At 43.6% G+C, this 13,887-nt stretch overlaps 2 protein-coding genes across 4 annotated transcripts in view; one reads left to right on the top strand and one right to left on the bottom strand.

Moving 5' to 3' along the window:
- Positions 1-8,422, bottom strand: part of nsun3 (NOP2/Sun RNA methyltransferase 3) — a 12,435-nt gene extending 4,013 nt beyond the window's left edge. The window contains exons 1-6 of the mRNA XM_019876408.1: positions 8,176-8,422; positions 6,805-6,908; positions 6,226-6,725; positions 5,768-5,922; positions 4,859-4,980; positions 2,963-4,287 (exon numbers count right to left, since the gene is read on the bottom strand). Of these exons, the coding sequence (XP_019731967.1) occupies positions 3,957-4,287; positions 4,859-4,980; positions 5,768-5,922; positions 6,226-6,725; positions 6,805-6,908; positions 8,176-8,313 (1,350 nt within the window). The 5' untranslated portion in view covers positions 8,314-8,422 and the 3' untranslated portion in view covers positions 2,963-3,956. The remainder of the gene's footprint in view (positions 1-2,962; positions 4,288-4,858; positions 4,981-5,767; positions 5,923-6,225; positions 6,726-6,804; positions 6,909-8,175) is intronic.
- Positions 8,423-9,274: 852 nt separating this feature from the next.
- On the top strand, positions 9,275-11,323 carry LOC109519743 (ATP synthase F(0) complex subunit C3, mitochondrial-like). Of its 3 annotated transcripts, none has more exons than XM_019876457.1 (5): positions 9,275-9,383; positions 9,669-9,760; positions 10,236-10,307; positions 10,670-10,869; positions 10,972-11,323. In XM_019876457.1, the coding sequence occupies exons 2-5, from the start codon at positions 9,722-9,724 to the stop codon at positions 11,084-11,086; spliced, it is 426 nt and encodes a 141-aa protein (XP_019732016.1). In that variant the 5' UTR covers positions 9,275-9,383; positions 9,669-9,721; the 3' UTR covers positions 11,087-11,323. The 3 variants fall into 3 exon arrangements, with proteins under 3 accessions (XP_019732016.1, XP_019732017.1, XP_019732018.1); XM_019876458.1 differs by lacking the exon at positions 9,275-9,383 and adding an exon at positions 9,411-9,434; XM_019876459.1 differs by lacking the exon at positions 9,275-9,383 and adding an exon at positions 9,461-9,553.
- The last annotated feature ends 2,564 nt before the right edge of the window (positions 11,324-13,887 follow it).

Genomic DNA, 13,887 nt, shown 5'->3' with positions numbered 1-13,887 from the left:
GGCGCATGCCAGCCATGCTCGGATTGGGGATTACAGATAACCGCCACGTTTTCCCAAACACATTCTCCGTTCCTCGAGGCTATCGTGCATGAAATCTGAACGGCGTGACTCAACCTCACGCAGGGGGCGCGCATCCATCAATGCGTCGTATTCGTTCGTGATTAAAAGTTGGACTGCTTGGCCTCATCCACACTACTCGGCGCCACTTTAGTGTTGAGAAGATAAAACGCGGGCGGTTGTACGCCGCATTCAAGGACATTTAAGGTCTGAGCATTTTCAGCCGGCTAAGAGTTGTACTGACCACTCTGGCATGACAGCATTCAGGTAATGAGCTTCTGGGGGATGATAGAACTTGATGACTTGTTGAAGGGTGTATAATTTGATGTAGTGGTACTTAAAAAGTGCTGCTAATTTTGTGTAGGACAGCGCAGGGGAGCTTTAACTTCATGACATGATTACCGCTCTTACATTTTCTGCTAGAATGAGAGGACATGTTGAGAAAAAAAAAACAACAAAAAAAAAAAAAAAACATGAACAGCTTCACATATTTGCCAAAGTACCGTTCCCACTTTATTTTGGTAAAAGTGGACCTCGGTTTGCTGCCTGAGTGCCCACACCCTCAAGAATCATCACCTAAATGTAGTTGAATGATCAAATAAATGCAGCCGTGAACAAAAAGAAACTGTATTTGAGGCTCACCTGTAATTGAGAGTCGAGGGAATACTTGCAACAGCATCCCGACATGATTGATTTCACGTCAAATTATGATGCACTGCATTGTGGGTGAAATTGGAACTCTGTTAAAGGTCAATGAGTGAACTTGTGAATTACAAGTCGGATGTCAATATTTTGCTTTTCGGAAAGCAGGCAAAAAAAAAAAAAATGTAATCAGATAAGGCCCTCTCTGCAAAAGACACATTATTTCCTCTTTCTAAGCCGAGACAAAAACATCGGCCCCCAGGTTTTACAAGGCTGGGGAACCACAAGGATGCCCAGACGGCGGTCATATGAGGACACGCGGCCACGCTCTGGCCGCGCGGATCGGGTGTTAGGTACCAGTCCGCGGTGAGCGGGGCTAAATGTGAAGTAGCTCGATAAGGGAAGAGCAATCTCCTCCCAGAGGTCCTCGGGTTCAGCTTCAGGACAGTCTTTGAGCACGGCCTCAACCACGGCAAAGTTCTCCGAGCTGGACATGGTGCATGTTGAATAGACCACGATGCCCCCCGGACGCACCGCTGACAGCGCAGAGCTGCGGGGAGAAGATCGACAGCGCACTTCAAGACAAATAGTCTGACAGCAAACTTTTTTTGATAACGTTTTTATCCGACGCTTACCAACCGTAGCGTCACGTACGTCTCGCGGGAGGGCGATACGAGTGACAACAAAGGTTCATTTTCTCTCATTGTGGTTTGTCGCGGTGCGATTGCCACGCATCGGGCTGAGAGCGGTTTTGGAATATTCTCACTCGTGTGGATGAATATTTAAAAAACCCTCAGTATGATGCAGTGCCGCAAAATTCAACTTCAATAATAAACACATTACGTTAAATTATTACCTCTCTGACGTGTTTCTAATTATTTTTATTAACCTCGTGGCCAGTGATTACAATTGAGTGACTCGAATGTGATTTCACTCAGTTACTCAGCCACCCCCCTCACCCAAAAAATAAATAAATAAAACCGTCCTCCTTCCTATGGGATTCCCATGCACACAGGAAAATGATTTGTCATTCGGACCGAAACAAGCCAAGTAGTTGGAAAAGTACAACTCTTGTCTGGGAAATCAAACGTTAGAAGACTCGGGAGACGTCCCCGACTTGCCGTAGAAGTTGGACCTGGAGCCGCGGCAGCCTGCCTCTCTCTTTTAACCTCTGTTCCACCTGCTGGCCAGCAGACGAGAACAGCCAGCTCCTGTCATTGGAGCAAGGAGCGTCAACCAGGACCTGTCACACACACGGCGACATATGCAAGTGAGATGTTGTTCATGCTCTGCTGCTAATCCAGCTTTTCCATTGCTTTGCCCCAAGCCGATCTCCGCTTCCAGACATGAAAACAGATGACACCCAATCGGAACCCACCCAGCGCATTTCTCCTGCGCTTGCTTCCCGCTCCCGCCTCCTTTTTTTTTTTTTTTTTGTTTAAACTCGGATCCGTATCCTCAGTAAATGCAATCGCATGCAACATTTTCATGATACAAGACCTCTGCAATCAATATACCTGTGAAATAGAATATGGTCCAATTCAGGAACCAAAGAAAAATAAAGCAAAGTAGTTTCCGGTGACACTTTTGAGAGAGGTAATCAATTCACAGTTTTTATTACTGTGGTTGTACTTTGTGTGGGTTTAAAAGTGGAGCTTATTGTCTAAGAATGTCTCCTGAGTTCAATACAAAATTAAAATGAAGCTAATTAAGGTTGTGAAAAGATCAGAATACAATAATAATAACACTAATGCTCTCTTTGCATGTTAGGTCTGATCCTCCGTGTGCCGTGGAGCAAAAATATGGAGCCGAGTGAAAATTGAATTCTGAATTGACCTTGACAAGACACATGTTTTTTTTAACCCCCCTGTGCAATGTTGTTAATTTGTTGTAACCTGGATTCTACAGTGAAGTGATCAAAGTAGAAATGAGGACATTTCTCTGGTGGGAGGGGGAAGAATGTAAGCTTATGTTCAATTATTAATTATTTTCATTTTGTATTTGAGCATTATGTTTTGTGTTACAGTTACCTAGGTTATATTCCGTTTAATAATTGCTTAAAAAAAGTTGATGTTGATGTTATCTGATTGGTTCAGGAAACCAGGAAGTGTTTGGTGTTTCCGGGAAGGAGGTGTGTTCTTGTTCGTTCGTTCGGAGGTGCAGCCGTTGGGGGAAAATAAAAACTGCCTTCAAAGGATTCCATCTCTCCTTTTGCCCATTTTTAAAGTAGAGCTATCCACAGAAAAACTACGAACCTCTCAACTTACATATTTTTCACCAAGTCCAATTAGTTGCCAGGCAGAATTTATAGTGTGACCGGGGTGGGGAGGGGGGGGGGCGGCGCATGCCAGCCATGCTCGGATTGGGGATTACAGATAACCGCCACGTTTTCCCAAACACATTCTCCGTTCCTCGAGGCTATCGTGCATGAAATCTGAACGGCGTGACTCAACCTCACGCAGGGGGCGCGCATCCATCAATGCGTCGTATTCGTTCGTGATTAAAAGTTGGACTGCTTGGCCTCATCCACACTACTCGGCGCCACTTTAGTGTTGAGAAGATAAAACGCGGGCGGTTGTACGCCGCATTCAAGGACATTTAAGGTCTGAGCATTTTCAGCCGGCTAAGAGTTGTACTGACCACTCTGGCATGACAGCATTCAGGTAATGAGCTTCTGGGGGATGATAGAACTTGATGACTTGTTGAAGGGTGTATAATTTGATGTAGTGGTACTTAAAAAGTGCTGCTAATTTTGTGTAGGACAGCGCAGGGGAGCTTTAACTTCATGACATGATTACCGCTCTTACATTTTCTGCTAGAATGAGAGGACATGTTGAGAAAAAAAAAACAACAAAAAAAAAAAAAAAACATGAACAGCTTCACATATTTGCCAAAGTACCGTTCCCACTTTATTTTGGTAAAAGTGGACCTCGGTTTGCTGCCTGAGTGCCCACACCCTCAAGAATCATCACCTAAATGTAGTTGAATGATCAAATAAATGCAGCCGTGAACAAAAAGAAACTGTATTTGAGGCTCACCTGTAATTGAGAGTCGAGGGAATACTTGCAACAGCATCCCGACATGATTGATTTCACGTCAAATTATGATGCACTGCATTGTGGGTGAAATTGGAACTCTGTTAAAGGTCAATGAGTGAACTTGTGAATTACAAGTCGGATGTCAATATTTTGCTTTTCGGAAAGCAGGCAAAAAAAAAAAAAATGTAATCAGATAAGGCCCTCTCTGCAAAAGACACATTATTTCCTCTTTCTAAGCCGAGACAAAAACATCGGCCCCCAGGTTTTACAAGGCTGGGGAACCACAAGGATGCCCAGACGGCGGTCATATGAGGACACGCGGCCACGCTCTGGCCGCGCGGATCGGGTGTTAGGTACCAGTCCGCGGTGAGCGGGGCTAAATGTGAAGTAGCTCGATAAGGGAAGAGCAATCTCCTCCCAGAGGTCCTCGGGTTCAGCTTCAGGACAGTCTTTGAGCACGGCCTCAACCACGGCAAAGTTCTCCGAGCTGGACATGGTGCATGTTGAATAGACCACGATGCCCCCCGGACGCACCGCTGACAGCGCAGAGCTGCGGGGAGAAGATCGACAGCGCACTTCAAGACAAATAGTCTGACAGCAAACTTTTTTTGATAACGTTTTTATCCGACGCTTACCAACCGTAGCGTCACGTACGTCTCGCGGGAGGGCGATACGAGTGACAACAAAGGTTCATTTTCTCTCATTGTGGTTTGTCGCGGTGCGATTGCCACGCATCGGGCTGAGAGCGGTTTTGGAATATTCTCACTCGTGTGGATGAATATTTAAAAAACCCTCAGTATGATGCAGTGCCGCAAAATTCAACTTCAATAATAAACACATTACGTTAAATTATTACCTCTCTGACGTGTTTCTAATTATTTTTATTAACCTCGTGGCCAGTGATTACAATTGAGTGACTCGAATGTGATTTCACTCAGTTACTCAGCCACCCCCCTCACCCAAAAAATAAATAAATAAAACCGTCCTCCTTCCTATGGGATTCCCATGCACACAGGAAAATGATTTGTCATTCGGACCGAAACAAGCCAAGTAGTTGGAAAAGTACAACTCTTGTCTGGGAAATCAAACGTTAGAAGACTCGGGAGACGTCCCCGACTTGCCGTAGAAGTTGGACCTGGAGCCGCGGCAGCCTGCCTCTCTCTTTTAACCTCTGTTCCACCTGCTGGCCAGCAGACGAGAACAGCCAGCTCCTGTCATTGGAGCAAGGAGCGTCAACCAGGACCTGTCACACACACGGCGACATATGCAAGTGAGATGTTGTTCATGCTCTGCTGCTAATCCAGCTTTTCCATTGCTTTGCCCCAAGCCGATCTCCGCTTCCAGACATGAAAACAGATGACACCCAATCGGAACCCACCCAGCGCATTTCTCCTGCGCTTGCTTCCCGCTCCCGCCTCCTTTTTTTTTTTTTTTTGTTTAAACTCGGATCCGTATCCTCAGTAAATGCAATCGCATGCAACATTTTCATGATACAAGACCTCTGCAATCAATATACCTGTGAAATAGAATATGGTCCAATTCAGGAACCAAAGAAAAATAAAGCAAAGTAGTTTCCGGTGACACTTTTGAGAGAGGTAATCAATTCACAGTTTTTATTACTGTGGTTGTACTTTGTGTGGGTTTAAAAGTGGAGCTTATTGTCTAAGAATGTCTCCTGAGTTCAATACAAAATTAAAATGAAGCTAATTAAGGTTGTGAAAAGATCAGAATACAATAATAATAACACTAATGCTCTCTTTGCATGTTAGGTCTGATCCTCCGTGTGCCGTGGAGCAAAAATATGGAGCCGAGTGAAAATTGAATTCTGAATTGACCTTGACAAGACACATGAGCACTATCAAATGAAAAAACAAAAACAGTAAATGCTAAAAGACTACATCTGATCTTAATTATTTGTCTCACTGTACAAATCGTTGTCATTTGTTTAACTGACTTGAAGGTTGGTGGCTATTATTTGTCTCGAACAATCTACTGTACTTGTGCAATCACAACGGCAGCACTTTGCTTACTTTGTCATATATCTCCGCCTCACTTTGCCCAAAGGACCGTCCATCTTGGGCCGAGACCGCCACTCGGCTGCTCAATGAGCGCGGCAGGAAAGACTCCAAGGTTTTAGTCAGCCGGTCGCGTCTGTGACGATCGGGTTCATTACAGCAAAGGAAGGCTGTGAAGCAATTAGAGGAAAAAAATTATGAATGTGGAAATTTGGTAGGAATTTATTTTATTTATTTTTTCACTTTTTGAATGAAGCTACTTCGATTAATGCCCGTTGCCGCAACATTCTCATTTTCTGAGGCACAGCACAACTGTATATATTGCACGTCATGGAAAATGTAACCCTCACATTTCTGATGTTTTTTCTTTGGTGGGCCTTTCCTTAAGTGAACAAACTGTGCTGCACTAGAGTCGCGTCGCTCCGTTTGAGGATTAATTCTTTAAAAGGCTGCTTTAGTAAAAGCAGAGTCACCTGGGGTAGCGCACTGCATTATAGCAAAAGCTTTGCCCCCGGGAGCAGCGCAAAGATCCAAAACCTTCTCTCCGTCTTGGACCTGCAGAGCGAGCACCGGGAGCAAGGAAGCGGCGTTGAGGAGGTAGTACTGCTTCAGCTGGCCGGGCCTGTGAGCCTGCGATGGAAAACGCAGCGGAAAGTGGTGGATGTAACACTGCAGTGGCGAGGAGGGCGGACCCGAGCGAGCTTCTGATTGAGCCTGCTGAATGGGAGCTCGAGAACCATTGTCAAGCCGGAGATGCGAGTTATCACTTGGAAACTTGGAGAGAGACCCTTTGGCTGTTTGGCAGTCAGCATCGAACACAGTGCGCAAAGCACCAGGCAATGTCAGGGCTTCTTTCTGAGGCAGTAGGGTGGAAAAGCCTTTTGACAAGAGGACACGCTTGACGTCTGTCGCGACGGTAAAGCGGTTGAGCAAAACCCCGTACTGCCAAGAGGGAGGGTCGAGCAGCACAGATCTGTCAAACAGAAACCGTAGCAGTAAGCAAACATTAAAGGCAATAAAAACAGCGCATTAATATCAACAACTATACTAACCTCACAGATGCCCACAAATCCCCGAGCTCTTCGCTGTACTGATGGTCAAAATGCTCCAAAATGAGCTGGCATGAGGATCGTTCTTTTTTACTTGTTCTGATTACCTGTTGCGAAGAGAATGCCAAGAATTTCTTATTTAGGTGCACTCGACAAGCAGCATTTTATACAAGGAAAGCACTCCGGATGTTTGTACAGGGATGAGTCATCCATCCTCGGAACCTGATTTGATTCCCAAACAGGAGGAGACAAATAAATAATTTGACATTCTCAAGCACAGTAAATTGTTTTTTGGGATTTAATTTCTTTGCCTAAACTGACTGGACAGCGGACAATGCATTATTATGCAAGCGTCTTCTCGTGCTGACATTCTCAAAGTTTGGAACTAGTACCACGAGTGGTCAGCGGGCGCCCTCTAGCGGTATGTAAAAGATTCTCTGCCGAAGTAGTATCTGCATTTAATCTTGATAAGGATATATTTTAATAAAAAGCCATCTATCTATTTTATAATCCACTTATCCTCACCAGCTGTCTTCGGACAATAGGGGGGGGGGGGGGTTCACCCTGAACTGCTTGCCAGCCAAACGCAAGGCACACTTAGAGGAGCAACCATTTGTGCTCTCAGTCACAACGAGGGACAATTTAAAGTTTTCCATTAACTGTGGATACTGTTACAGCGGCTTACAGTTACATTATATGTACTTTTTAGAAATAAAGCCTCTCATGCTTTTTTTTAATGAAAACGTTGGTCTCCAACACCACATTTTAATGTTGATCATGATAAAGGCTGTCAAATAGTTTGTGTAAAATGTTTGAGAACCACAGACCTAAAGAACTTATAAAAATGACTTTTGTCAAAAATCTTAGCAACGATAGAAATATTTGTAACAATTTTGTGTGTGATAGAGTGCACTTCCAACAAAAACAAATGTGTGCCATGTGTCAAACATGATACGATTAAGTACCTGGTGGATTGGCAGGTCTGCCAATCACCAGCAATCATTTTCTGTCTTATTTATCTGTGTATTTATTTATTTTGTTTTCTCCACTTGGAATATTTCTCCATTTTTTACCGAGCTATTGCTTATGTCAGTACGTTTTACGCTTACAGTTGTTAAGGTGTAATGCAGTGGCGACATCTGCTGGACAAAATTTGAAGCATAGGATGCAGAAAACGCACGTGTTTTGAAAAACTATTTTGTGATCACGCTTACACGCTTGAAATTCACAAATGTGTTCTTCTCTGTTGTATGTATGGCGTAATAAATGAGTAGTGAGTACCAACCGTCGGCTCGTCAAATAATAACTGCGACACGTGTAGAGAGACGATAAGCATCTCCAGGAACACACTAGAAGTCACGGTGATTTGTTTACCTGGGGGCTGGAAGCTTGTTTTGTCTTATTGTGTTTTCGAACAACATCGCGGTCAGCTGACGAACACAGAACCCTGGGCGTTAGAATCCCACTTCTGTCGTGTAAAATCCTCCGTAGGTACGCTGGATACGGAAACATTTGATTCCTCCATGAAGACCCCAGAAACTCTAAGGGTAAATTTAAACAAGACAGTTTTATATTAACCACCGGAAATGTCACCGTTTCTTATTCTACTCCAAAAGTTGACTGTCAGTGTGCCCTTTTACAGTGGACAGCGTCACCACGTGGACTGGATAATAAAGTGGCGCAACTCACACTGTCACGAGCAAGTACTGTATAACAGTACGGTACAAGTACACGCACACGCACACAGAAAGTACAACAAAAAGTGGTCCACATTCGTCCGAAAATCCACGACCCAAATGAGGACAGCCAGTAAAGAAAATGGTTGGATGAAATTGTTTGATGAATTCCAATTTTGCATAAATACAGGACTACGATTCAAAATTAGATTCATCAATAGACTATTAATATTCATGTGATGTCTGCCTCATTAATTTGGCCGTCTGTTATATATTTGGTTCATTTAAATGTATTTATTAATTTTATTATTCTTTTATCTTATATACAATTGGTTTATTGATGTTTTTGTAAATGAAATCATTAAAAGTCAAATAAACAAGTTGCATATTTACCCATTGTTAATTTATTGTATTAAATGTTTGATTGGACTCAAATATATGTAACCCAATTAAAATGAGAATACGTTATTTCATCAAAATTATTTATTGTTCATATTCTACTGAGACCAAACCGTGTCAAAATTGGCAAAGATTTCGATGTTTTATGGTGATTTTATTAGAGCCAAAAACAAGAAATTCCCGGTTCAAGATGTTGGCTAAAGTTGCATGCGCTGAACCTGCCTGATATTCACTTGTGGTTTCTCAATCGGTTGTCAACCGCTTCTTGAATGGGGCTTGTTGACACGCATGCGCACACGCAAGAGAACGCCAATAACACCGAAAGTAGATAACTGGCATTTTTCTTCTTATTATTATTATTGGTTGCGTGTATTTTTATACTATTGACAGATTATTAAATAAAGAATTATTAAAGACACACGCGCACGCTCACAAACCGGAAGTCAACCCTAAAGGGACATTGCGCATGTGCAGTCCTCTCGCGCTTTCGACCTCCACTCGTCACTGGTAAGGGCTAATCTCTCCTGTTACACCGCGTTTTTAATTACTCTTTAAAAAGTACGTGTCGCCTCTGCGCTATGTATTAATTTCAAACAAGCGACATTGTTCAGTTGTGTTCCACTAGCTTGTTGTTGGCAGCCACACCATTCCGACTGCACCCTACGCTGACCTTACTCGTGTGTGCCCGTTCTGCACTTAGATTTACTGTATATCCCGTTGCAAGTTACCTTCGCTGTCTCAAGAATGTGCACCTTGAGATGCTTTCAATGGATTTCGTTTGTCTTTGCGCAGATCTTAATTACCTCCAGCTCCAGTGCTTGACCCGACGAGGACGTCCTGTCGTGATGTATGCCTGTGCTAAGTTCGTCTCAACGCCCTCTCTGGTGAGGCTCGACAAAGTGGATGGAAATGACAACGTGTACGCGTGAATGTGTCATTTTTAGGAGCAAATCCATTAGTTTGATGTTGTTAGCATTTGCTCGAACAACTTGCTGGGGTCTGTCAATGACCCTTTGCAAAAAAGTTAGCCTGTGTGAAAAAGAACGAGAAAGACTGACCAGCTATCAAAACAACAGATTTTTTTTTCTCAAGAGGGCGTATTTGATTTTTAAAACGAGGAGTCTAAAACGCTCTCTGTAAAAAAAAAAAAAAAAAAAAAAGCTTAACATCACTTCATATCTGAAAACCCTGATCAGTCATCACTAAAATTCATGTGCACATCACTACTTTAGTCAGACTTGTTGCGCAACTCACAGGTTTAATGCGAAGACAATTATGAAGGCTTCTATTAGCTGAGTCATGATTTTACTTGACCACTGATTTAATAAACCATACCATTTTTGCTCCCCCTTTATGTAGGTCCGTGCGGGATCTCAGGCTCTGTACAGGCCACTGTCTGCAGCTGTAGTGTCAGATGCCAAGAGGGCAGAGGTGAGCAGCAGCCAAGATGGAAAGTTTGTTGGGTCAATGTCATGTCTATCAGATGGAACTTGGTGTATAAAATTCAATGTAACAGCATTGGTGCAATTTCCAAGACTGAACCCTAGTAACAACATAACATTGTGTGTGTGTGTGTGTGTGTGTGTGTGTGTGTGTGTGTGTGTGTGTGTGTGTGTGTGTGGGCGTGTGGGTGGGCGTGTGGGTGGGCGTGTGGGTGTGTGTCTTCGAATTATGGAAAAACCTGCTAACAGGATAAGAATGGATTTTAGCAAACACAAATGACACTTGTTTTGTATTTTTGAAAGATTACATTTGTCATCATTTCTGCTATGCGTGTGTCTATTATCTTCAAGACCGCCGCACTCCTCCTACCCCGGGGAAACGCCGCTTCCCAGCAGCAGGTGGCACTGCGTGGATTTCAGACCAGCGCTGTGAGCCGTGACATCGACACTGCTGCCAAGTTCATTGGAGCTGGAGCTGCCACTGTGGGAGTGGCTGGATCTGGAGCAGGGATTGGGACAGTGTTCGGTAGCCTCATCATTGGCTATGCCAGGTAAACCATCTTCATTTATAGGTTGGTGTGTAAATAAAAACGAGGGATGTTTTTTTTTTTCCATATCCTTCATATATGAATGCTGTTTACTTTTTTCCACAGAAACCCTTCTCTGAAGCAGCAGCTGTTCTCCTACGCCATCCTGGGCTTTGCTCTTTCCGAAGCCATGGGTCTCTTCTGTCTGATGGTTGCGTTTCTCATTCTGTTTGCCATGTAACCCATTTCAAGCAATCTACAACCAGGGACGTGTCACAATGTTACCAAGAATGAGCAGTCTGCATTTTCATTAATGGTACAAGAACACAATCATGGTGCTTAGTCCTCATTGGCTGTAATACTTGTGAACAATTGGCAAAGCAACCATTTGTAATGGTGTTTGCTATTACATTGTATATTTAGTCAAATGTTTTTTTTTTGTTAAATATCTCATAAAAGAAAACATTAAATCTGTGAACACTGTGTGGGCATTTTAATTGCTGTGTTGTGAGAAATTTCAAGAACTGAGAATAGATGTCACCCTCAACTTGGAAATCCTGTTTTCTTGTGGCAAGAAGAAAGAATAATTTTAACAGTAAAAATTATGTGGGGGGGGGGCATGTCCGACAACTGGTCAGCACGTCTGCCTCGCAGTGCAGAGGTCCGCGGCTCGATTCCAGGCTCTGGCCTTCCTGTGTGGAGTTGACATGTTCTCCCTGTGCCTGTGGGTTTTCTCCGGGCACTCCGGTTTCCTTCCACTTTCCAAAAAACATGCATGGTATGTTGTTAATAAAACACTCTACACCCACAAACACATTTAGGGGAAGATTTAAATGGTTGTTGTTTGTCTGTGTGTGCCCTGTGATTGCCTACTGCTGAAGACAGCTGTGATAGGCTTCAGCATGCCCGCGACCCTCGTAAGGATGAGCGGCATGAATGGATGGATGGATTATATTGGGAACGTGTAACTTGCAAATTGCAGTGGTGGCCAGGCAGGTATAGGGAAAAAAAATTCCGAGGTTGATTGTGAAATGTGATTAGTTTAATCTTCTATATAAATAAAGTTTGATAGTTAAAGCAGTCCTTCTCAAATAGTGGGGGCGCGTGTGACTCTGGGGAACATGCTTTTTTGCTGCAGAGAATAGCGTATACAGTACTTGCACATCTACGACAGCAGTTGGCAGTGGCGCCCTCATTGTCAGCGACTGCGCAGGGAGTACGGTATTAGCTCTACAGCAGTGGTTCTGAACCTGGGTTCGATCGAACTCCAGAGGTTCGGTGAATTGGTCTCTGGGGTTCGACGGAGCCTCTGCCATGGAGGTTAAGACATACCCGACTCAAGATGTCAATTAGTTATGACACGCCCGCTTGTCCATCACTGGCTTCAGATGATCACATGACATTGGTTGTCCAATCAGTGTTGCAGGAAATTAGGTTCGCTCAGTCGTCACAGTGTGACTGTCGTAATAGTACGTCATACAATTAAAAAAACTATACTTATGCCATGTAATTTTATTTACTTTTTTCTGTTTTTAATAAATGTGGTCTTGAATTTGTAAAAAAAATCACATTTTAATTTTTCACGAATGAAGGGTTCGGTGAACGCGCATATGAACTGGTTTGGTTCGGTACCTCGAACAAGGTTAAGAACCACTGCTCTACGGTGTAGTTTTTAGTTTTTTTTTTCAACGAGCAGTCGATACGAAGTGCATTAAATAAACCCTCAAGACACTACATGAAAACTAAGGCGGAGAGAGACGAAGATAATGACACAAAAGAAAGTCATACCTCGGTTTTTGACCATAATCCGTTCCTGAAGGCTGATCGAAATCCGAAACTATTTTATGATTTGATTAGGGGCTAATACACTATGCAGAAATAACATAAAAACAGTCAGATTTGCGTAAATCACAAGAAGCACGTCTGCTCATAAAGAACGTTACACTACACGGGGACGCGTCACTTCCTCGTATAAGGAAGCCGAGAGGAGTCAAGTGGCGTTTTCGGGTTTCCTCAAATTGGGCGAACCGGTTTTCGGTCGTAATGCGAGGAATTTTGTGGTCTAAAACCAATTTGGTCGAGAACAGAGAAGTTCTAAAACCGAGGTATGACTGACGAAGCATGTGTAGGGTTTGGCTTCACTGTGACTACAATGGGAGATGAGAAAAGACCGGTGTGTTAACTCTTATTGTCAGTGTAGTTGTAGATTGGCCTTCACTCCTTCTTCTGCAAAACTCTGTGCAGTTTATGATAGGTCATGGCAGCAAACGGAGTGAAATCTGATTGGATGGGGAAAATTTAAATCCGACGTTCAGTAGTGCAAACAGCGAAATGGCGCAAAATCCAGATTCTCTGACCGTTGTGTCACGTCTGTACGTTCCTTTGGTGTACTCCGTTCCACCTTTTCGTGCATGCCTGCTCCGCCCAGACTGTCTCTTCCCGCACCTGCGCCTCATTTGCCCTGATTGCCGCGGGTACTTAAAGTGCCTCGAGTCGCTCGCTTTCTTGGTAACTTTGTTCGCTGCGCTTTGTTGTTACGTCGCTGATTCCAAGTAAGTCGTTTGTTTTTAATCTACTTTTGCCTCGCGTCTTTCGGTATTGTTACCTTTGTTGCTTGCCTATACTGTACTGCCAAATCGCCAATCGAACCCCGGCAGTTTTTTGGGGAATTGTCATTTTGTGTTCGGCTCTTGCATTTGGGTCGTGCTCCTTGCATTGTTCATAATCGAACGAACTAAACAAAATATGGACACAGCGAGCACCGTTGGGTGGACATGCGACTGTTCTGATTTTGGTGTGTCAATGAATTATAAAATGCGTCCACGTATCAACTGCAATGTGCTCACGCACGTTGCTCCTTTCGTGTTTGGTACACTGTGTGAGTGGTCATTGGACGCACCTTGAGTAAACTGTGCAGCGCGAGCGAATTGTTTTTGTTTTGCTTGCAAAACTGTTTTGTAAACTAAAAAGTGTACTTGAAATGACAACAAGAAAGCGCTGTTTTCATTCAATGTGTGCGCGCTCCCGCGGCAGGGGATGTAT

Source organism: Hippocampus comes, unplaced genomic scaffold (assembly GCF_001891065.2).
Source record: "Hippocampus comes isolate QL1 unplaced genomic scaffold, H_comes_QL1_v1.1 scaffold150, whole genome shotgun sequence".
NCBI lineage: Eukaryota > Metazoa > Chordata > Actinopteri > Syngnathiformes > Syngnathidae > Hippocampus > Hippocampus comes.
This window is presented reverse-complemented; position numbering and strand designations above follow the sequence as displayed.

What these genes read in the sequence shown, in the direction of transcription:
- LOC109519743 (XM_019876457.1), top strand. Translation starts at nt 9,722, where the DNA reads ATGTATGCCTGTGCTAAGTTCGTCTCAACGCCCTCTCTG. An exon ending in TCGTCTCAACGCCCTCTCTG is followed by an intron (nt 9,761 to 10,235) that starts GTGAGGCTCGAC and finishes CCCTTTATGTAG; the next exon opens with GTCCGTGCGGGATCTCAGGC. An exon ending in CTCATCATTGGCTATGCCAG is followed by an intron (nt 10,870 to 10,971) that starts GTAAACCATCTT and finishes TTTTTTCCACAG; the next exon opens with AAACCCTTCTCTGAAGCAGC.